The 25,489-nt window shown below is 33.0% G+C and overlaps 1 protein-coding gene across 1 annotated transcript in view; it reads left to right on the top strand.

Moving 5' to 3' along the window:
- Positions 1 to 228: 228 nt before the first annotated feature.
- CDH9 (cadherin 9) overlaps positions 229 to 25,489 on the top strand; it is a gene marked incomplete at both ends in the record, with an annotated part of 79,056 nt that continues 53,795 nt past the window's right edge. Inside the window, one exon of the mRNA XM_082650979.1 lies at positions 229 to 456. Coding sequence (XP_082507105.1) covers positions 229 to 456 — 228 coding nt within the window. The remainder of the gene's footprint in view (positions 457 to 25,489) is intronic.

Genomic DNA, 25,489 nt, shown 5'->3' with positions numbered 1-25,489 from the left:
TACTTATCTGTATGATATGAGTTTTTAATGACAGTTCACTGATGTAACATGGAAAAATAATGTATTAATGATATATTATTTATAACATTTAAATAACATTCAGAAAAGTTTTATAGTTTACAAGTTATGTGAAAATGAAACACAATCTAATAAACCATTTTTCTCACGCTACTTTTCAGGGGAAACAGACAGTACACTGAATTTGATTTCCTGCTGAAGCCGCAGATAATGAGGACTTATCACTGCCTACCACTATTCATCTGGACCTATATGTTTCATACAATTGATGCTATCCCATTTCAAGAAAAAGCTAACAGTGATTTACCAAGTGAAAGGATAGTGGGTCTGACACAAGATGATGGTAAAACGCTACATCGCACCAAGCGTGGCTGGATGTGGAATCAATTCTTCTTGTTGGAAGAGTACACAGGTACAGACACACAATATGTAGGCAAGGTAAGAATTTTTATGTAAGTCTAGAAGCTGAAAGTGATAGTTATTTTTTACAGCAGCTTTCCACATCACTAATCATTATTTTAAAATATTTGACAAATGGCGATGTGCAGAAGGCATCATGTAAATTCTTTCGGTAGGTTAGTGTGGGGAATGTGATTTATTCAGGTAGTTAGTTTAGGTCAGTAACCATAGTAAGCCTCAAAATAAAAAAACTAATTTGTGGACTTAATTCCTTATTAATCAGCTAGATATGATTTAATATTATGCGTGTGCACCTAAGTGATTAAAAAAAACTTTCTTTGAAATTTAAAGTTATGGGTAAATAATAACTGTGTTATATGAAGCAAAGCAAAATGCAATTGCAATATACCAAAAGTTAACAAAACGTATTGGTCTCTGCTGATGAATAATTTATCAAAAAAGTTAAATTAAAATGTCATTAAGATTTCTTAACTCCAAATTTCTGATATTTTCTAGGATTGTGGAGGGAGCTGGGTCTGTAGGTAGGAAGTGCTAGTAAAAAATTAAAAATTGCACGTGGATAAATCCAAGGTGGTGGGATTACATATGGCCAGAGAGAAACACAAATATACATGCGTACACACACGCACACATCTACACAAATGTTAGTCTAATGGGATGAAGTCAGACCACTACTATGAAACACCCAAACATGCTGAGATGTTTTTACACACAGCATGGGATGTGAATCTGTGTTAAACTCTCTTGTACAAATTCACCGTGGGTGGAGCACAAATCTGGGATGATCAATTTGCTTTCAGTGTCAGGGTGTACCAAAGGACCAAGAGGATGAATTATCAGGATTTTTTATAAGGAAATACTGTAGAATATTTTATGTCATTTCAGATGTTTGCAATATAAGAGAGAAAAGTCAGAAGTGTTGAAATGAAGAGCAATTTTTTGTTTTCACAATAATGCAAACTGAAGTTTACTAATTCTGTTTTCTATAATAAGGGACACCTTTGGTTCTTACTCAGGAAGATTACAAAGTAATAACAATTGCCATGTAGTTTCACAGTAATTTGAACAGACACATGTGACTGAATTACTTGGGCAGAATAGTAATACTGCTCAAGAGAAGAATTAAATTTAACAAGAAGCATAGCAAAGTCTCCTACTATTCTGTTAGAGAAACTTCATATGCAATTGATTTTTTTACACATTAGATCTAGATCTTGAAAAATCCATAGCTATCATGGATTAATAATCGATTGCTCACATGTCTATAATTATTGAGAACTGAGCAGATTTAAGTATTTTAATATCTGGTTGTTAAAACATATTTATTACATGAAGAGATAAATTTACAGAGATAGTATTTATTAATTCTAAAGGAAACAGTATTCATACAATAATTCTGAAATATCAACTTAATTGACCAATACATTTTAGTTAAAAGATATGTATTTTTAAAAAATTATTTGGCCACTTCACGCGTCACGTGGGATCTTAGTTCCCTGACCAGGGATCAAACCCGCGCCCCCCCTGCTTTGGAAGCACAGAATCTTAACCACTGGACCACGAGGGAAGTCCCAGAGGTATGTATTTGTACTTGATTTGCTAAGTGCAATTGTTGAACTGCCTATAAATAGTCACCATCTAAATTCAATAAGGTATCTTTTTTACAGAATTAGCTCTCATTTTTTCATAGTTTTAATTCCAAAACGTTTACTATTCCATAGCTGAAATTATCCAAAGTATAATCATAGAATTCTGAACTGGAAGAGAATTCTAACATTCATGAAACTCTTGGTTACAACTGGATAGTACTGGTGTAGGTGTTAACTAAAATGATGGGAAACAGAAACACCAGTTGCCAAATCGTTAGGAATCTGGTTTATATTTGATTATCAAATGGTGGGATGACTCTCTCTCTTGAACTTTCATATGTTGATGTGTGCACTAAATATGGATATTTTCCCCAAGCATATATAAAATGATGTTCTTGGATAAGCGATTTTCTCTTAGGCTTTTAGAGTATGGCAGTATGATTTGTACAGAGATAGAAATAAAGTCTGAAATTTCCTGAAGGATATTTAATAAGTTTTTATAGCACATTATAGTGTTTTTCAGAATCTAAATAAATGATCTTTATAAAGGTTTTAGAATGTCATTACCTATGGTGCAGTACATGTACCAGCTGCTTCTGATTTATGGGCACACTGTACCCCAAAACGCTCTTTACAGTTTCATTGTTTAAAACTAAGAACATATGAGAAAAATATTAAGCATTAAGGCTAGGTGCTCAGGACAGTCTACAAAAGCTTATTTCATACTGAATTCTACAAAATCTACTTTTACAATAGAGTGCTATCATTTCATTCTTACTGCCAATCCCCTCGCTGCCAGTACTGTAATACCACATCTCTGCACCATTGCATCAGCACACTAAATATAGTCTTTTCACTTGACTTTATTTAGTTTTTAATTCTCAAAAATATATTATACACTGTTTCTTGAATGATATCAATCTCTTGGACAAAATGTATATAGAAAAATAACCTAAATTTACTTAGGTAGATTTCAGAGTTCAGTATCATTGTGTATTCCTGCCTATGTTCTATATTCCTATAATTAAGTAGCCTTGGCTCCTAAAACAGTGAAAGCTTTCCTTTTCCAAATACTTGACCTCTATCTGATCATGTTCACAGGCACTTTTCCACAGAGTATCTAACATCCTTTTCCATAATCTCATCTCTTCTCTGCTTTAAGTCCTACATCAAGTATATCCTCCTACATTAAGCCCATCTTCATTCTCCCCAGCTAGAATTTCCTGTCAAAGTTATGAAATCATCTATCAAAACCTTATTTATGGCACAATTTTAATTATCTTGGTCTAGTAATTTATCTCCTAGAATCTGTGACATTTGGGATTTGAATCAGTGTTAGATTTAAGGTTTTTTTCTTATTTTCTCAAAATATTTGACATATTTACTCAAAATTAATATTCAGTTGATATCTCAATAGATCTTTACTGAGTATTTATTAATCTGGGTCCTGAGAGATCGACACTATAAAGCACAGAAAGAGCAAAATTAAAAGAAATATATTTCCTGTTCCTGACACGTTACACCAAAGTTGATTCCCTTTCTATATTACTGTTATACTTGAGGGCCCTAATTGTAACCAAGCCCCTCCCATTTTGCTCTAGGACCTCAAAACAGCACATAGTTTAGAATCATTTCACTCCAAAATAACTACCACAAGTATTTAGAATTAAAAGTTAAATAAGTTCTGATGGAATTAGGAATTATAACTACTTCTAGGAAAATTTTCATTTAAAATATATTAGTGAGCATATTTTTTCTGGAATATAAGTAAAAAAACATTCAAAAAATATTAGAATGTGGTAGAAAATGTTTATTAGTATGATTCCCAATTATATGTGTGACGTTTCCTGATATCTTCTACCGATTTCGCTGCTTTTGAACTGTTTCTAATACTCCAACATTCTCTTCCTCTACTTCCAAACTTTCAGAGGATCAAATGCACCCTTACATACTCATCAGTGTTAAAAAAGGAAGAAAATAAAAGAAAAAAGAAAGAAATAGAAGTAGTAGATTCTTCAGGAGGGTACAGGGAGAGCGATAGGGGAAAGTATTTAAGCACAAGCATCATTATTAGTAGTAGTAGCAATTATCATTATTATCATTATAATAAAAGGAATTTGTGCTACCTACAAAAAAACAGGTCTAGAAAATTAAAAATTAATTAAAAAAATCAAAGATAACTATAAGCATACCACCAAGACAAGGTAAATTGTTTACATATTTCTACTTATTTACTAGTTGTATTTTCTAAACATTCTTGATCTTCTATTGTTTATGAATATTTTATTTTGCCTTTCTCATTCGATGTTATTTTTGGATATTGTTAAAATGTCAATATTAGCCATGTCATATTATGTCGTATACATAATCATAATCATTTAAAAAATTTCCAAATGTTCTATTTAGACTGTCTGGTTTTATACATGCGTGTGCACACGCACACACACATACACACACACACATCTCTCTGTGATAAAAATTTTGTATCTGATAATTTTTAGTGTGTTTTAAACTATCTTTAGGATGAATTGGGAGACTGGGGTTGACATATATACACTAATATGTATAAAATGGATAACTAATAAGAACCTGCTGTATAAAAAAATAAAATAGAATTCAAAAATTCAAAAAAATTATCTTTATTTAGGATAAATTATTGAAAGTGAATTTCGCAGAATCAAAGATATGAATGAGTTTAAAGTTCTGGATGTATATTAGTCAACTGCATTTCAGAAAATTTATACGACTTCTCTTTCAACAACATAGGATATTTGTATGTTGGATATTTATTTGTAAATTTATCACTGTATTTTAATATGGATGTTAACCCTGTGCATTACTGTTCAATTAGCTTGAAAAACTGAACACCTACAATGTGGGACACTACGCTGAGTCCTAAAAATAGGAGTCAATAAGATGAACTGGTCCTTATATTCGAAAGAGATAGAAATAGCTTATTGTAGATAGGAAATTCTCTATCTATAATAAGCTAAATGCTATTATTGCTGGCCTGCTAGGAGAAAGACCCAATAGAAGTCTCAATTTAGGGGAAAGATGACACATTGTTTTTCTTATCCAATGGACTGAATTCCTAATACCTAAACTTTCACCTAAACTGGAATCATTCTCTAAATTAATAATGTTTGTTTATTCATTAATTTAGGAACTGCCATATTTCCCTGTTCCAGTGAACACAGACATTTTTACCAGATAATCACAAATATTCAAACTTTCCTCGTGCAAACGTTTTGTAATTTGTCCACAATAAATCCTAATAACTCACGTTAAGGGTCTTATAGCTATGATGGTGGTGTTCATGGGAAAGGTGTTAGAAAGTTATTCTAAAAATTGTCTAGCCTTCTTTACACTGATTTAAATTATAAAGTAATTGTGGTCACTCTAGATATGCTATTAAATTTATAATTAGTGGAATTTCCTCAGTAAATATTCTGTTTCTCAGCCAGAATTTCCTAGTGATGTGATTGCTATAAATAATCATAGTTAGAACTATAAACTAAAAATTAGAGGCAAAAACAAGGGTTCAAGGTTAATGAATAAGTAACTTGGCAAATCTAAGGGGAAAGAGGCCTTCTTCTCCTACAGTGGGAAGTGATATGTTTGTTATTTTGTGAAGTTTCAACTCCCTCAGTACTTTCTAACAACAAAAGGTTTTTTGAAATTAAAATTACATTCTCCCCCAGTGTATATTCTATTTTTCCTCTATGAATACAATCAAGATTTGTTGCTATTGTGTGTTATTGGTTTTAGAAAAAAACTTCATTTTAAAAACTATTTTGGTAAATGTGTCTTAATACTTGAAAAAATTGTGCATTGCTTAGTTACAGAGTATAGTATTCTGCAATCTTAGGTAAAGATGATGACGGTATTTTTCAGTTCTCTGTCATTACAATTTGTGTATCTCCTTTGTCCAATTCTTACTGTTAGAAGAATATTAAACAGTTCCATTTAAAAAGTTATCTTCTTACGTTTGTCGATTTTTTCATTTATTTCTATGCAAGTATTAGGTGTATGGCCAATTATCTTTTATGTTTCTGATTAATTGATGTTTCATTATTATGAAACATCACCTTTATCTCTGATAATACTACTTGCCTGAAGTTTACTTTGCCTGATCCAAATTTATCCATGCCAACTCACTTATGTTTGTGTTTTTGTTGTTTATCTTTTTCCATGCTTTTGTTTTCAGTCTTTCTGTGTAATTATAGTAAAAATGCAGCTCTTATAAACAGCTCAGAGTTGGTTTACGCTTTTTTATCCAGTCTGATAATATTTAACATTTAACTGGAATGTTAAGTCCATTCATATAAAATGCAATTATTGATATACTTGGATTCGAGTCTGCCATTTTCTTATTTTCTTTTGTCCCATTTCTTTTCATACCTTTGTTTCTGCTTTCCTACCATCTTTTTTGTTAATTGCATATTTTTCAATATCTGAATTTATGTCCTTTATAATTCATCCTTAACCTATTATACTGTGAAGTGAATTAATATTATATATTTTATAATTGTTTATAACATGTTTACAATTATTACAGTAATCTTTCAACAATATAATTTCTCTTGCCTGTAGGACTTCATTCTATTTTTGTCATATATTTTCCTTCTGTATATATTATAAAGTGCATCATACATTGCTAATGTTTATTATTTAGGCATTTTATTATTTATTTAAAAGCAAAAAATTAAAAAAAAATATGTTATATTACATGATTACCACTTCCAGTCATGCTTTTCATTCTTTCATGTAGATCTTAATTTCTGTATGCTATCATTTCCCTTCAAACTGAAGACTTCCTTTAGCATCACTTGTAGTGTGAATTTGCTGGAAGCAAATTTTCTTACCTCTTTTTAATCTGAAAATATAACTATTTGACTTTTAATTTTGAAAAATATTTCAATTGGTTATAGAAATATATACTGATTTGACAGTTTTTATTTACTTTTTCCTTTCAGCACTTTAAATTTTTGTTACATTGCATTGTGGATTCTAGTACTTTTAATAAGTCAGTCATTATTCTTACCATTGTTGCTCTGTATATAATTAGTATTTGTCTCTGGTTGCTTTTAAAGTTCTCAATAGTTTGTCTTAGCAAGTATCTTACTTTGATACCAAATGTGTTTTATTAATCCTGCTTGGTATTCACTGGCCTTCTTAGACCAGCAGATCTTTCTGCACCAAATTTTAAAATGTACGATCATTTTATTTTTGTGGCCAGTTCTACAAAATTAATAAACAGCATGGACATGTAGATTTAAACCACTCAAACACCAGAATGACCAAGAGTAAAATGCCAGAAAATCCCAAGTGAATGTGATATGAACAAGCTGGAACTCTCAATGAATTCTAGTTGAACTATGAATGCTAGAAACATTAAAGGAGACCAAAATGGAGAAATACAATATGCTTAGGGATTAGAAGATTAAAAAATAATCTAAAGATTAAATGCCATCATAATCAATATCCCCATGTATTTCTTTTAACTATATTTAGAATTAATTTCAAACATTCTGAGGGGCATTCAAATTGTACAAAGAACTATACAGCATTCAGCAAGATTTACCAATTATCAACATCTCACCCATTTTGTTTTATCACTCTTTTTATTTATACAGATTTTATATTGTGGCTGAACCATTTCAGTTTTGTCATTACTTCTAGGACTTGTCTCTTTCTGAGCTCTATAGGAGTAGTTGCAAACCCACAATAACTCGGCAAGATTGAACTCTAATTTCTGTTTCCTGATGATGAAATTCACAACTCCTTAGCCTTCTTGCTGACATTTTCTACTAAGTTTCTTGGAGTTGGATATTGTGCATGTGAAGTTTAGATATCAACTTGGAGATGTTAACAGAGACCTGAGGGTTCCATTCTCTGTGACCCTCTCCTCCCTAAGATTGTGCTCTCCAGTTTCTATCTACCCTGGCAAACCCAAACTCCAATCAGTGTCTCCTCAGCCCAGTAATACTGCTTCTTCCTGCTTGGGCTCTAATTATATGTTCCTAACTGTATCAGGAAAGTACCCTTAGAGGAAAAGTCTGGTAATGATATTAGGCCACAAAAATTTAACTCAAGGTCATAGGCTTTGCAACACCACCTCTTTTGATTGGTGTTTCGTGTCATCAAGCAGTTTTGTCTGTCTGTATATCCTTTATTTGGGTCATGCTTCCATAATTATTCTCAGTGGATTTATTTGTCCAGTGAAATTACCTGTGAGGATAAAAACCTAAACGTCAAGACTGCTTTTGAGAAATCACATCATGATGTGACTATGCACATTTCATGAACCAGTAAGGCTTATTACAATATTGTAAGATTTAAAAATGTTTCAAATGTGCTAAGTCAAAATAAGCTCTATTTTTTCCCCAAAGGTATACTTATTATTTCTGTTTCATGGTTTATTATATCAGGTAGGACTTTCAGAGTGTTTTATATCATAAGTGGTAGTGAGAATTAGTTCCTTACTGTGATATGTTACTCTAAACAATACGATCCTTGGTATTTTAAGGTTCTCTGGCATGTTAAGAAACATGATGGTGCACTGTTTTCTTCCTGACAAAGAACTCAGACCTTCAAATGGAAATTTGCTGTGGCCATTTGTAAATGTTTTCTATTCACTTCTTGTCTGGACCAGCAAGCCTATTTTAGAGTCACATTTCTGCTTGTCCATTCCTATCTCAAATGCCCACTGAGAACAATGATAGATGTCCCTTCTTTCCAGGGCAGTTTTGAACACCACCACTCAATCTACCAGTACATCAGTGAGAGCATGAGGGCAGAAGTCAGGTGTCACTAGTTAGCCTGCTTCTTTTGAACTATCTACTCTTCTACTATGTACATAATGGGGTTATATAAAATAAACATAAAGAGCATTTCATAAAAATACTTCCATTATATCCATTCAGACTGGCTTATTCTTTGAAAATATAGATTATTCCCCCTAGTTCAGTGTCTGGCATTTATTAGCACTCAATTCAATGTTGAAAGTAATCTAGGTTTTTGAACACAAGAGTGTGATGTTATCATCACTATTATAATCACTGCACTGATTAAGCACAAGATAGAACTGAAAATGAACAGGCGGATGTCTTCCAAACTCATTAAACTGCTTTAATGGAGTTTTGCAAAAGGAAAGAAATATCACATATCGTGATGTTATACGTATTAATTTTCATAAGTACAAAAATCATTATTTTGCTCATTAAAGATGGCCTTTCTTTAACATCAAGACGATTTTAACAAAATGGAGCAGAAGAGGGAAAAACTGTCTTAAAATATATTATGCAAAATAAGTTGGTAAAATTGAGCCACATTAAATATTATAAGCAATACATGTTACTTTGTTAATTTGTAATGAGATTTAAAAAGTAAAGATGCATTATAAACACTGTTTTAACCTTAAATTCATTCATGATATTAAAGCAGAGAATGAAATCACAGTACAAAAATGAAAGTCCATACAAAGAAATATTTATTGACACGTTTCTGAAGATATATTACGCTAGAGACACACACTCAAATCAGTGAAACTTCTTGCTGTTGGTTTTGTTGTTAGAATTACTTGAAAAGCCTTGGTCATGGAAGGAGGTGAAATTGGATATTGTTTTACAGTTATATGTTTGTGATGAATTTAAACTCAGTCTCAAATGTATATCAATAGTTAATATGATTTGCACTGCTAGTCTTCAAGGAAACTTTGAAATAAAGAATACAAACAAAAATAGAGGCTATAAAGGTGACTGCAAGCTAAAGTACAAAAGCAAGTGATATAATTATGTAATCAGATACCTAGCAGGACTTTCCACAGGCTACACTGAACTTAGTAACTTAGGTTTTCCAACTTCTTAGGCCATTAACTGAAGTCATAGTAGAGAACTAATATGGAAAGCACATCGAGTAACTAATTTTAAAGCCCCATCTCATTATTAGGTATCACTTCAATGATAAAAATATAAACTTTTTTTAACTTAAAAATTTTTTTAACATCTTTATTGTAGTATAATTGCTTTACAATGTTGTGTTAGCTTCTGCTGTATAACAAAGTGAATCAGCTATATGTATACATATATCTCCATATCCCCTCCCTCTTGCATCTCCGTCCCACCCTCCCTATCCCACCCCTCTGGGTGGTCACAAAGCAACGAGTTGATCGCCCTGTGCTATGTAGCTGCTTCCCACTAGCCATCTGTTTTACATTTGGTAGTGTATATATGTCAAAGCTACTCTCTCACTTCATCCCAGCTTACCCTTCCCCCTCCCCATGTCCTCAAGACCATTCTCTACGTCTGTGTCTTTATTCCTGTTCTGCCACTAGGTACCTCAGAAACTTTTTTTTTTTTTAAGATTCCATATATATGTATTAGCATACGGTATTTGTTTTTCCCTTTCTGACTTACTTCACTCTGTATGGCAGACTCTAGGTCCATCCACCAAACTACAAATAACTCAATTTCATTTCTTTTTATGGCTGAGTAATATTCCATTGTATATATGTAACACATCTTCTTTATCCATTCATCTGTTGATGGACACATAGGTTGCTTCCATGTTCTAGCTATTGTAAACAGAGCTGCAATGAACATTGTGTGACATGACTCTTTTTGAATTATGGTCTTCTCAGGGTATATGCCCAGTAGTGGGATTGCTGGGTCATATGGTAGTAATATTTTTAGTTTTTTAAGAAGTCTCCATACTGTTCTCCATGGTGGCTGTATCAACTTACATTCCCACTAACAGTGCAAGAGAGTTCTCTTTTCTCCACACCCTCTCTAGCATTTATTGTTTCTAGATTTTCTGACGATGGCCATTCTGACTGGTGTGAGGTGATACCTCATTGTAGTTTTGATTTGCCTTTCTCTAATGATTCGTGATGTTGAGCATCCTTTCATGTGTTTGTTGGCAATCTGTATATCTTCTTTGGAGAAACGTCTATTTAGGTCTTTGGCCCATTTTCGGATTGGGTTGTTTGTTTTTTGATATTGAGCTGCATGAGCTGCTTGTATATTTTGGAGATTAACCCTTTGTCAGTTGCTTCATTTGCAAATATTTTCTCCCATTCTGAGGGCTGTCTTTTCGTCTTTTTAATGGCTTCCTTTTCTGTGCAAAAGCTTTTAAGTTTCATTAGGTCCCATTTGTTTATTTCTGTTTTTATTTCCATTTCTCTAGGAGGTGGGTCAAAAAGGATCTTACTGTGATTTATGACAAAGAGTGTTCTTCCTATGTTTTCCTCTAAGAGTTTTACAGTGTCCGGTCTTACATTTAGGTCTTTAATTCATTTTGAGTTTATATTTGTATACAGTGTTAGGGAGTGTTCTAGTTTCATTTTTTACATGTAGCTGTCCAGTTTTCCCAGCACCACTTACTGAAGAGACTGTATTTTCTCCATTGTATATCCTTGCCTCCTTTGTCATAGATTAGTTGACAATAGGTGCATGGGTTTATCTCTGGACTTCCTATCCTGTTCCATTGATCTATATTTCTGTGTTTGTGCCAGCACCATATTGTCTTGATTACTGTAGCTTTGTACTATAGTCTGAAGTCAGGGAGTCTGATTCTTCCAGCTCTGTTTTTTTCCCTCAATTTTGCTTTGGCTATTTGCGGTCTTTTGTGTCTCATACAAATTTTAAGAGTTTTTGTCCTACCTCTGTAAAAAATGCTACTGGTAATTTGATAGGGGTTGCATTTAACCTGTAGATTGCTTTGGATAGTATAGTCACTTTGACAGTAATGAGTCTTCCAATCCAAAAACATGGTATATCCCTCCATCTGTTGTGTTACCTTTGATTTCTTTCATCAGTGTCTTATAGTTTTCTGAGTACAGGTCTTTTACCTCCTTAGGTAGTTTTATTCCTAGGTATTTTATTCTTTTTGTTGCAGTAGTGAATGGGATTGTTTCCTTAATTTCTCTTTCTGATATTTTGTTGTTAGTGTATAGGAATGCAAGAGATTTCTGTGCATTAATTTTGTATCCTGAAACTTTACCAAATTCACTGATTAGCTCTAGTAGTTTTCTGGTGGCATCTTTAGGATTATGTATGTATAGTATCATGTCATCTGCAAACAATGACAGTTTTACTTCTTTTCCAATTTGTACTCATTTCATTTCTTTTTCTTCTCTGATTGCCGTGGCTAGGATTTCCAAAACTATGTTGAAAAATAGTGGCGAGAGCGGTCATCTTTGTCTTATTCCTGATCTTAGAGGAATGCTTTCAGTTTTTCACCACTGAGAATGATGTTTGCTGTGGGTTTGTCCTATATGGCCTTTATTATGTTGAGGTATGGTCCCTCTACGCCCACTTTCTGGAGAGTTTTTATCATAAGTGGGTGCTAATTTTTTTCAAAGGCTTTTTCTGCATCTATTAAGATGATCATATGGTTTTTATTCTTCAATTTGTTAATATGGTGTATCACATTGATTGATTTGCATATGTTGAAGAATCCTTGCATCCCTGGGATAAATCCCACTTGATCATGGTGTATGATCCTTTTATGTTGGATTCTGTTAGTATTTTGTTCAGAATTTTTGCATCTATGTTTTTCAGTGATATTGGTCTGTAATTTTCTTTTTTTGTAATATCTATGTCTGGTTTTGGTATCAGGGTGATGGTGGCCTCGTGGAATGAGTTTGGGAGTTTTCCTTCCCCTGCAATTTTTTGGAAGAGTTTAAGAAGGATGGGTGTTAGCTCTTCTCTAAATGTTTGATAGAATTCACCTGTGAAGCCATCAGGTTCTGGACTTTTGTTTGTTGGAAGATTTTTAATCACAGTTTCAATTTCATTACTTGTGATTTGTCTGTTCATATTTTCTTTCTTCCTGGTTCAGTCTTGGAAAGTTATACCTTTCTAAGAATTTGTCCATTTCTTCTAGGTTGTCCAATTTATTGGCATAGAGTTGCTTGTAGTAGTCTCTTATGATACTTTGTATTTCTGCAGTGTCCACTGTAACTTTTCATTTTTCATTTCTAATTTTATTGATTTGAGTCCTCTTCCTCTTTTTCTTGATGAGTCTGCCTAATTGTTTATCAATCTTTTTTATCTTCTCAAAGAACCAGCTTTTAGTTTTATTGATCTTTGCTATTGTTTGTTTCTATTTCAGTTATTTCTGCTCTGATCTTTATGATTTCTTTCCTTCTACTAACTTTGGGTTTTGTTTGTTCTTCTTTCTCTAGTTCCTTTAGGTGTAAGGTTAGATTGTTTATTTGAGATGTTTCTTGTTTCTTGAGGTAGGATTGTATTGCTATAAACTTCCCTACTAGAACTGCTTTTGCTGCATCCCATAGGTTTTGTATCATCATGTTTTCATTGTCATTTGTCTCTAGGTATTTTTTGATTTCCTCTTTGATTTCTTCAGTGATGTCTTGATTATTTAGTAATGTATTATTTAGCCTCCATGTGTTTGTGTTTTTTACATTTTTTTCCCTGTAATTGATTCCTAATCTCATAGGACTGTGGTCGGAAAAGATGCTTGATATCATTTCAGTTTTCTTAAATTTACAGAGGCTTAATTTGTGACCCAAGATGTGATCTATCCTGGAGAATATTCCATGTGCACTTGTGAACAAAGTGTAATCTGCTGTTTTTGGATGGAATGTCCTATAAATATCAATTCAATCTATCTGGTCTATTGTGTCATTTAAAGCTTGTGTTTATTAATTTTCTGTCTGGATGATCTGTCCATTGGTGTAAGTGAGGTGTTAAAGTACCCCACTGTTATTGTGTTACTGTTGATTTTCTCTTTTATAGCTGTTAGCATTTGCCTTATGTATTGAGGTGTTCCTATGTTGGGTGTATATGTATTTATAATTGTTATATCTTCTTCTTGGATCGATCCCTTGATAATTATGTAGTGTTCTTCCTTGTCCCTTGTAACATTCTTTATTTAAAGTCTGTTTTATCTGATATGAGTATTGCTACTCCAGCTTTCTTTTGATTTCCATTTGCATGGGATATTTTTTTCCATCCCCTCACTTTCAGTCTGTGTGCCTCCCTAGGTCTGAAGTGGGTCTATTGTAGACAGCATATATATGGGTCTTGGTTTTGTATCCATTTAGTGAGCCTGTGTCTTTTGGTTGGAACATTTAATCCATTCACATTTAAGGTAATTATCAATATGTATGTTCCTATTACCATTTTCTTAATTGTTTTGGGTTTATTTTTGTAGATCTTTTCCTTCTCTTGTGTATACTACCTAGAAAAGTTGCTTTAGCATTTGTTGTACAGCTCGTTTGTTGGGGCTGAATTCTTTTAGCTTTTGCTTGTCTTTATAGCTTTGATTTCTCCGTCAAATCTGAACGAGATTACAATTCTTTTAAAACTGTTAACAGTTGAATATTCACTATTATTCACAGCATAATCACACTATGTTTAAAGTGCCCTTTAACCCCCATCTCTTCACAGTTTATTTATCCTCTCCAATCAATTCTCTGACTATTAAATCTTGTTCAATTTAAAAGGTCTACATTTAATATCACTCTTTATGATTCATTTATCCATCTGCCAGTTAGCAGTTGTTGTTTTCTCTGTGATGTCACTGTATATTTTATAGGGTTTTTAAATGTTCTTATCACACAGTTGTATCTGTGTGTGTGTGTATGCAGTTGTATGCATGCTGTGAATAAAAACAAAGTCCTTTTCAAATTCAATGCCCCTAGTACAGTGCAGGCATATGCACACACACACATCAGAGCAATAAGAACAGCTTTCTTTGTAAGGAGATTAAACTTTGCAAGCAAATATTCTAAGACAAATACTGTTGTTAAAGTACATTTCAACCATGTAGTTGATTTTAGCAACATATACAAATATTATGATGCATGATAATGATTCACTCTAAACTCCCTTCTTTTTGACTTGCAGGTTTTTATATTTAATGAATTTTGTGCATTGAGATCATAATGGATAATACTATTTAAAGTTGTTCCTACTAAACAGTTATTTCTCTAAAGTTGGAATAAAATAGTGAGAGTGATAATACACTACCGAAGTTAGCACTCCCCAGAGTATAAAAATTGACTTTTTAAAATGAAGTGTTGAAGGCTATAACCTTCATTTCTATTCTATGAGATATAATATGACTGATAAATGAATCCTAATTTTCTCTCATGTCATTTCACTCCTTGTAATATGTGCTTCATCTTGACCATTTTTATGGTGAACAATGCTGGAATCATACAGTACACATTGTCTTTTCTGACTTTTGGTCTAAGCTAGAAATAGAAGCTCCCTTTTTTAGCTTTGCATAAAGCTGAAAAGAAGCAGAGTTGGCATTTATGTTACAAGGAATTTCATAGAATAAAAGGTAGCTGAAATGTGTGAATTGTGATAAGAATGGCCTCTTCTGTGTCAGAAGCCTTTTTGAACTTTTTACTGCTAATGTTCTTTTCCTCACTATGGATCAGAAAAGTTAGAGGAAATGAAAGTTTATGTTGGTATTCAATTTGAATTATATGTGAAGATCCCAGGACTGTTCTTACTGTATTCACAGTAGACATCTGAATTACTGTAGGACTTGCAACATTTATGAGAAATATCATCTTATTTATATGTATACTAGTATACAAGACAAGGTCAAATTTGCAAAGTGAGTTTGTTCTCAAATAAATAAGATGTAGTCTATGTAAATATATGGAAAAATTCAGTGAAGGCAGAGAAATGAAGATTACTAATGAAAAACCTTCAAGGTATACTCAATTATTCTGTCATACTTCTCTGGATTGTAATGACTTAGTTATTTTCTATGTTTATTTTAGCTAACTAGCCAAGTAAATATGACATAACTTGAAAAGTGAAGCTTGGTCATAAATATCCAAGCAACACAATGTTGGGAAGATTATTTATATGACATGTGGAGCCACGTACATCATGTATATGTATATATATTGATATAGTGAGTTTGCTTTTTCTCATATATTTCTAAGGTTAGGTAATTTGTTAGAAAAACTATAAATAAATCTATAAAGATTATTTACAGTAAAATAATGTGCCTTATGGTCACTCACCTAGCTACTTGAAAAAGTTTAACTGATTACACAGAAGAGTAATTTAAGGTCAGTAACTATATAATTTCAATTATATGTATAAAGAAAAAGTCAATGACTATTTAATTTTGTGACATTTCCATAAAAACAAAAACCTGACATCTCTCAAAATATTAGAATTCAGGATTTACTACTATATTTTAAACATTCATTTTAATTTAAAAATTCAAAGTGTCATTAAAAATGCTCAAGAACTTAAAATTGGTTTTGTTATGAAGAAAGTTTTAGACCCATGACTTACCTTGAAAAAGATATATATATATATATATATAAATTTTTAACCCACCCATCAGTAGAAGAAAAATAAAAATATAGAATTGTTGAGGTCAGTTAGCAATAAAACAAGAAAAAGGGAATTAAAAGAAATAATAAGCATATATATCAGGCAAAGGAAATTTTGAATTTTAAAGTATTAATACAGTATAATTAAATGCTACAACTATGTATTGTTAGTTCTAGGCACTATGCTATATGACATCTAAGGTTTACAATGAATGTTTACAAAAATCTTATAGCTCAGTGTCATGGGGATCAGGAGCATACACCCAAGGGAAAAAGCTAAATTTATTTTAACAACCCACTTAATTGGAATCTCTGCTTTTGCTTACTTCCATGCTCTAATTTATCACAATGTTATTTCCAGAATTTAAAATGATAATCATTCCGAAAATCTTTTTCTGGCCAATTTACATAAGAACAGATTCTCTACTTCACTCACAATAACAAAAATAATATCCAAACAATTATTAAATGTAGTTCTTTTCCAATGAGCCTTGTAAAAATGAAAAAGTTTGAGACTTGGCAAGGGATTTTGAAGTGTATTTTAGCTACAAGTATCCAAAAATGACAAAAGATAAAATAATAGTTAATAGTTGATACTGTGACTCTCCCACCAGAAGTGTACCCATTAGATACAAGCTCAGAAATATTTGAAGCTATATGTATGTGAGTATTTATTATTCAATATATCACTCTATATTATAACCAACAACAACAAAAACGATTTAAACATCCATTCACTGAAAATTGCTTAAATAAGAATGAACAATACCTTCACAGAGAAAAATGAGTATAGGAAACTACTTAAAATGATATGAGAAGCTCTCCGAGGAAAATTATTTAGTAAAAAAAAAAAGAAAAACAAAAACAAAAGTACAGGACACCAAATTTTAGGAGGACAGACAACACCAGTTAATATTGCATATTTATACCTCTGATATATTAGACTGTATTTCAGGTCAATGAGGTAAGACAGATGGGATCTTTATATACAGTTTGTAGGATATCTTAATTCTTTATCATTGTCACATATTGCTTTCATAGTAAGGAAAAGTACTAACACTTAAATTCAACTTTGCCTGGCATGAGATCCTGTCCAGACTTGGCCCCATCATTCTCTTTAAATACTAGGCTCTTCCTCTACCAAAGGTTAGACTGCCTAATCATACCAAAATTATTATTGTCTTTAGATTGGATTATGCTTCTTATACCTCCAGCATTTTATAAATGGTTTGTTCTTTTTTAAGTGTCCTGAACCATCTCTCACCTCTTTTGTTTCCCATCAACTGGATATAACACCTATTCATCTTTCAAAATTTACCTCATATATCACCAATTCCAGAAAAGTTACCCTCAAATCTTCCCTGGGTTTCCTCTTCTCTGAACATATTTCTATATATACTTTAATAACACCATTTTATATTTCCTTTGTTTGGATGTTTTGCATTCCACTAAAATGTAAATCCATTAAATTAATGTTTATGTTTTTTACCTCTGCAGATACAATGTATTGCATAGTTGCTGGTACACAGTAGGGTCTATAATTTGCATCTAATGAAAAAGTAAAAGAAGACTATAAGAAATAACAAATAGAGGTTTAAACGGCTGGGTGTAATTTCAAAAAGATAGTGTGAGTACCTTTCACTGTTTCACCATTTCTCTCTATAGAATGTAAACTCCATTCAGCAGGCATTTTCACTCATGTATTTCATTGTTATATTCCTAACGCCTAAAAAAGTGCCTGATTTTATATATATATATATACATATATATATATATACATATATATATATATACATATACATATATTCCAGTGATCTCTGGGGAACACTTCACAATGTCCAGTGAAATACTGTATTATTTTAAAAAGGAATAATTACCAATCTGCACTAATGTTCATATGATAAATGGTTAAGGTCAACTTGCATTTGTGTCCATCACTCTAGAATAATATCTACAATAATGAAGTAAAAGCTCCTGGGTTTTTCTATTCCAGGAACTTTTAGAAGAAGGCTAATGGTGGCTATTGATTGATTGATGATTGACTTGGTACTCATTTCACATCTCTGTAGCAAGCTATAAAGTATTAATCTGCAATGCTCTTGTTGGGCTCAAATGTCAGCAATGAACAGTTGCTGTCACCACAAACAAGGAAAGATAGAACTGACATTCTTTGTACTTAGCCTTATTTTCTCTATATATTTTGAGGGAGTCTAAGACCTAAATGGCTTATCCAAAATAGATTTAAAAGTAGTCTAGCAGGGAGCACCCCAAAGTGGACTGGAGCCAGAAGCTCGATTAGCTGCTATCCTACAAAGGAATGTAAATTATTTGGGTACTGTTTTATGCTCTACATTTTCCTCTAGACAAAAGAAGCACTATTCCTTTAAAAGGAAAAAAGTCTAAATGCTGTAGATTGAAGATTATATAATTACCAGTTCTAAATGATCAATTCTAATATGATTTAGTGAGTTCTGATCAATTATTATTCAGTACTCACATGTATCATAGTAACTATATTTGCAAATAATAGTAACATGGGTAGTTTTTTAACTTTTATATCCTCATGAAATCACTGCAGATTAACTTGTTGAAAGAGAATAGATTTTTTTTGTAGGAAAATGTAATGTCTTAGTTTTTAGGAAGGTTATTTATATTAAGAAAATAATTCTTATTTAGAAAAAAATTGTTAAACAGATTAGAGAGTGAGATCTTTAGAGCAAAATCAAACCCAACACAAAATATAGTAAAATGAGAAAGTCTAGGGCTTTTTGCTCCTATTGGTGGGTAGTACAACAGAAGAGGACAGAGGTAAGGAGACTACTGGCAACAGGAGGCTAACTGCTTTGATGAAAGGTCAATAAAAGTAATAACACCATGCATTTGACAGCAGAAAAGGCTCTAAGATAATGAACACATAGTGCTAAATTTCTGTATAGTGGTCAAGGTGACACTGTGCTAGGGCTTTCATGTAATAAATAAAATCTCCTACAACAAAATTAAAATTATGTACGGATCCATTAGTAGTTATGTTGGTTGGTTCATTGATTGGCTTGGATAGAAATTGTCAATTAATTTTTTTTTCATTTTATTTACTTAAAAATATTATAAATGGGATGTTCAGCTAGATGGAGAGGACTCTGCATTTTAGTAGGACATTAAAAGAGGTTAGTGCAGTTCTATCTAAAATTTCAAAAGGTCAGAATATGCCAAATGATACACCAGTTTACAACTGGGAGCTATAATGTATGTTTGAAAATTAGTGTCACTTAAATGACAAATGAAAATACGCAAAGCTTCAAGATCATATGAATTTTCTCCTCAATATCTACTAGTCATTAAAATCATGCTACTCTTTAGTTTGTCTCTTAATTGAACTATTGATACTTTACAGAGAATTTATTTTTTTGTGGTAGCTGATTAGTCTTTTTTATGTTGACAAAATGTATGAATACCATTCTCAACAGGAAACCTCCAGTGCCATAACAATATGATTAATTGGAAAGTCTAATGTGATGTCTAAACTCTTCAGTTGTTTGATAATGGCATATGGAAGGTAAACTGTGTCCATGAATGAACTGTCTTGATTTTATTCTCATGTTTAACTAATAACTTTACTGAGTATAGAATTTTCAAAATTACTTCAACATGAACATGAGTAGCATTGATCACTCCTTTGTCTTTTAATGTCCAAAGCTGTTCATAAGAATATTCCTGGGCTGGTGATCTCCTCATTGGAAGCATCTAGGATGCCTTCTCTTTATGTAGTGTTGTAAAACTTCATGATAACAGGAGAGAAAGAAATTCAAAAGCAAAAGGATCCAAATTCTTATGTTTCATCACTTTATTTTTTAAAACTTTTTTTAAACTTTTTGGAATTTTTTAAACTTTTAAGGAAATATTACTAATATAAAATTAATCATTTTGAAGTATATAATTCAATGGCATTTCATACATTTTCAGTGTGCAACCATCACTCCTAGTTCCAAAACATTTTATCACCCCTCATATAAACCCTATATTCACTAAGCAATCATACCCAGTCCCCCTACCTCCAGCCCTGTCAACTACTAACCTTTTTTCTATCTTTAAGTATTTACCTATTTTGGATATTTCATATAAATGGAATCTATAAAATATCATCTTTTATTTCTAGCTTCTTTAACTTAGTATAATATTTCTAATGTTCATACACACTGTAGCACATATCTGTCCTTTGTTTCTTTTTATAGTTGAGTAATATTCATTATATGAATACACCACATTTTGTTTATCCATTCATCCAGTAATGGATCTCTGGTTCCACTTTTTTGCTATTGTGAATAGTGCTGCTATGAACATTCAGGTACAAGTATTTGTTTCAATACATGTTTTTAATTTTGGAGGGTATACAATTAGGAGTGAAAATGCTGGGGCATATGATAATTATATTTTTCACTTATTGATGTTACAAAAACCTTTTCATGTTTTATTGATCTTTTGTGTATCATCTTTGGGAAAAAACTATTCAAGTCCTTTAACCATTTTTTAATTGTATTGTCTTTTGGTGTTAAGTTGTAAGAATTCTTTATGTATTCTAGATACTGGACACTTATCAGATATGTGTTTTGAAAATATTTCCTCCCATTATGTAGGTTACTTTTTTACTTTCCTGATAGTGTCTTTTGATGCACAAGTTTTTGTTTGTTTGTTTTTGTTATTTCTATGACATCCAATTTATCTAAGTCTTCTTTTGTTGCTTGTAAGTTTGGTGTCATATGTAGGAATCCACTGCCAAATCCAAGGTCATAGAGATTTACCTTTATGTTTTCTTCTAAGAGTTTTATATTTTTTAGCTCTTAAACTTAGGTCATTGATCTATCTTAATTTTTGACACCATGTTATTTTTATCCTTACTTTTGACCAGTCACTCTTATTAATATTTTTGCATAGGTTCTTATTACATAGATTCCTTCTGGATTTCTAACTGCCCTTCTTTTAGAGTGAAATATTTTACTAGGGTGAATTATGTTCTTCCTGGAGATAAAAAACATACAATTTAGAATTTTTTTAAAGTAAATTTGTCTTCACTGTACTGATGCACTATCTTCTGGGTGCAGTTTTTTAATTTTAATTTACTTACCTTCAAGTCACCAGTTTTCTTCAAACCAATCATAAGCATTTTTGTCTGTTCATATCTATGTCTATTATTATACCCCCTATTCCATAATGTGTAGGTGACCTTTCCCTTTGTGCATATGAGAGATCGCTACAGAATAACAGACTTTATCTCAGGAGGCACATATGGGAATCACGCAGGCAAACAAGGAGGACATTCTTTCCTTAAATAAACAAGGGAGACTAGTGTAAGAAAGATTTCTGATTTTTTAGAGAGCCTTGTTTCAATCTCTTGTTTAGATCTCCTGTTTCAATCTGAAGGTAAACTGCCTCTTTCCCCCATGTTGGTTAGGGAAAAAGGGTAACAAAACTCAATCAACCAGTGATGCAATTGCTTAAACCATTCTTGGATTAACTTCTTCAATGTTCATCTTTCTTCTCATTTTCACTTTCCTTTTCTGTTAATCTCAGGATTTAGTATGTAAAAAATAAACAAAACAAACTTCTCCATTGCTCTCTAGAGTATTCTTCGTTGTTGCTCTGTAAGTTTTGTGTCTCTTTTCTCAGAATCACGTATTAGTAAATCCTCCCACCCATTTGCTCCACTCCAGGAATTGGCTAGAATTAATTACTGTATTCGTCTTTGTCCTCAACATTATTCTAAATTCATTCACTTGAGTATTTTTTTCATATTTCATTTGGCTTGTGAGAAAGAACAGAAAACTAAATGTTTCCTTGATCTGTCTTTTTAAATTAGAAGTCTCAATGACTTTGAGGTAAGCTTTAAATAGAATTCACATATAAAATAATGGTAATTTGTTTAAAATAAGAGAAGTGCCAGAATGTATTCATTAATTTAAAGAAAGCATAAAATTGTATAGCATGGAATCTGCAGCATGCCTATTGTTGTGCATCAAATTTGCCAGCACCAAACCTGATTATAAATTTCAAAGAGACGTTTATTTAGTATTTGATATGTGATATTAAAAAAATCCACTAAATATAAATAATGCAATATTAAAATTTAACTAAATAAATGGATATTTTGAAGGAACAAGTTAATGAAATATAAAAATCAGATGTACAGAAATTATTCAATTAATCCCACTATAATATTTTAAGGAAATATTAAAAGCTAAGTACTAAGGATAGAAACGTAATTAAATGTCTTCAGATAAGTGAAAAAAGCACATGGAAGGACAACTTCATTGAATTATGCTAATGATTATGTCTAATGTTCACTGAGCACTAACCATGGTCTAGGAATTTTTCTAAGTTTTTTATATATTTTAACGAATTTATTCCTCAATTCTAACAATGACTGCTATTGTTAGGATGATTTTATGGAGATACAAAAAGGTTAAATCACTTGTTCAGGTCACATAATATCAATTTGCAGCCCTAGGATTTGGATCCAGTCAGTCTGCCTCTAAGAAACATACTTTAAACCACTACATTATACTGATGCTCAGTTTAGCTTAGTGTATGGTATATAACTAGTATATCTGCTAACTGTAGAACAATTAGTGTAAGAAACTGTACCTGAAAATATATGATAAGCAGAATGATGGTCCCAAATATGCCTATATTCTAATACCCAGAATCTGTGACTTTGGTACATTATATGGCAAAAGAAAATGGACGTTGCTAATCAGCTAATCCCTCTGATGGCCAGAGGGAGAGGGAGAGACAAAGAGAGAGAGAGAGAGATGTAACCACAAAAGAAAGTTCAGAGAGATACCATATGAAAATCATTTGACTTGCTATTGCTGGTTTTGAAGGTGGAGGAAGGGGTTTACGAGCCAAGGAATCAGGCAGTCCTTAGAAACTTAAAAAGGCAAGAAAGTGGATTCTCCCTTAGAGCTTCCAGAAAGGAAAGCACCCCTGATGAAATCTTGATTTTAGCCTAGTTAGACCTGTCAGACTTCTGACCTAGAAAACTGTAAGGACTGGAAGATAGTTAATTTGTGTCACTCTAGGCCATTAAGATTGTGGTAAATTGTTACAGCAGCAACAGAAAACGAATACAGGGTATAACTATGGGCTTCTCAATAGTGTAACATTTAACCTGAGCCTTGAAGAACAGTCAGAAGTTAACGCTTCAGGGAAGTGGGGAGAAGACATTCCAGATAGTGGAAGCTAATGTGTGTAGAGAGAGAGCCAACAGCTAAAAAGGAACAGAATAATTGTGGAATGATAGACTAGTGATGTTTGGTTTTAGTTTACAGTGACTGTTTAACAGCTTATGATAATATTCTAACAGCCCATTTTAAGTTGTTATTTAAATGAAGTTTATGATGACATACGTAACAGTCAGCATTTGATTTTATGAAGCTTTGTCAAAGTTATTATAATTTGAAAACTGTCATTTTTTTCTAAATTATCATTGTATTTTTCTACCTTCACCTCAGGAGCTGGGTTTTGTTTGTTTGTTTGTTTTTTGTTTTTTGTTTTTGCGGTACGCGGGCCTCTCACTGCTGTGGCCTCTCCCGTTGCGGAGCACAGGCTCCGGACGCGCAGGCTCAGCGGCCATGGCTCACGGGCCCAGCCGCTCCGCGGCACATGGGATCCTCCCGGACCGGGGCACGAACCCGCGTCCCCTGCATCGGCAGGCGGACTCCCAACCACTGCGCCACCAGGGAAGCCCCAGGAGGTGGGTTTTTAAGATGCAAAGAGCGGTGATTTAGTTTTTCAAGAATAGGAAAAATTGGGTAGTTACCAAAAAGAAAACGCTCTAAATTTCTAGAAATCTAGTTAGGTAGAGAATTAATGTTCATTGATAATTAATCAGAAATGAAGGAAGCTGTGGAAAGTGTTGTTGTTAATTGGAATTTACATATTTATAAAAAGGCGTGAACAATGATGAGGAGTCAGGAAATCTTGGTTTAAATACGTTTCTGTAATAAAATGCTAGCATGACCTTGGACACAGTAATTCATCTGTCACTCTCAATTGAAGGGGTTGTGCTCAATTATATAGAGATCCATGGTGAATAAAGCAAGCTAATACGGTTATAGTTTAGTGAGCAAGGAGGAAAATAATGCCTAGATAAATTTGGAGAGGTAAAAGGAGTCAAGGCCATGTGGGTTCTTGGAAGCCATGGTAACCTTTCGCCTTTGTGTGTGCATGTATGTGTGTGTGTGTGTGTATGTGTGTGATTTAGCACAATGAAAAGATAAAAAGCCATGGATGTGTTTTAACCAAGCGACTTTTACATAAATTGATCCTATTTTGGAAAGAATCAGTCTGGTTGTTGTGTGGAACATGGTTTCTAAAAGTGACAGATTCAGGGAGACTGATTAGGAGTCCACTGATTACTTATAGGCCATCAACAGTGGTGGCTGGAACTAAGATGTTAACAGAAAAAGTGTGATGATAGGACTACTTGCAGATAGACTGGATAAAGGGGATGAGAAAAAGAGAGGAAATACTTTTGATGTGATCAGTTGAACAATGGGTAGCACTACTGGCCACAATGGAGTCTACTGGAAAAGGCAAGGTGAGGGGATGAGCAGTGGATGATTCAGAGAATTCTTTTGGGACTATATAAAGTTTTAAATGGCTTATTTGACAAACTGATGTGTATGAAAGGCAGGCATTTAAATGTTAGATTTGAAAAGACAGTGGAAAAATTAGCATGGAGATGTCACATGTGGTATCATTCACAAAAAATTTGTATGTAGACATCTGAATAGGTGAACTACTTAGAGACAAAGTATAAATAGAAGACAGGGATAAGGGCTCTTCTTTTTTTTTTTTTTTTTTTTTTTGCCGTACGCGGGCCTCTCACTGTTGTGGCCTCTCCCGTTGCGGAGCACAGGCTCCGGACGCGCAGGCTCAGCGGCCATGGCTCACGGGCCCAGCCGTTCTGCGGCATGTGGGATCTTCCCGGACCGGGGCACGAACCCATGTCCCCTGCATCGGCAGGCGGGCTCTCAACCACTGCGCCACCAGGGAAGCCCAGGGCTCTTCTTATTGTGTAATAATAAATTCTTTAAGGCAGTATCCATGGAAAAGTCTAGGAGAAAAT

Source organism: Grampus griseus, assembly GCF_964374135.1.
Source record: "Grampus griseus genome assembly, chromosome: 3".
In the NCBI taxonomy this organism is placed as follows: Eukaryota; Metazoa; Chordata; class Mammalia; order Artiodactyla; family Delphinidae; genus Grampus; species Grampus griseus.
The sequence above is the reverse complement of the archived record's forward strand: the minus strand, read 5'-3'. Positions and strand labels throughout refer to the sequence as shown.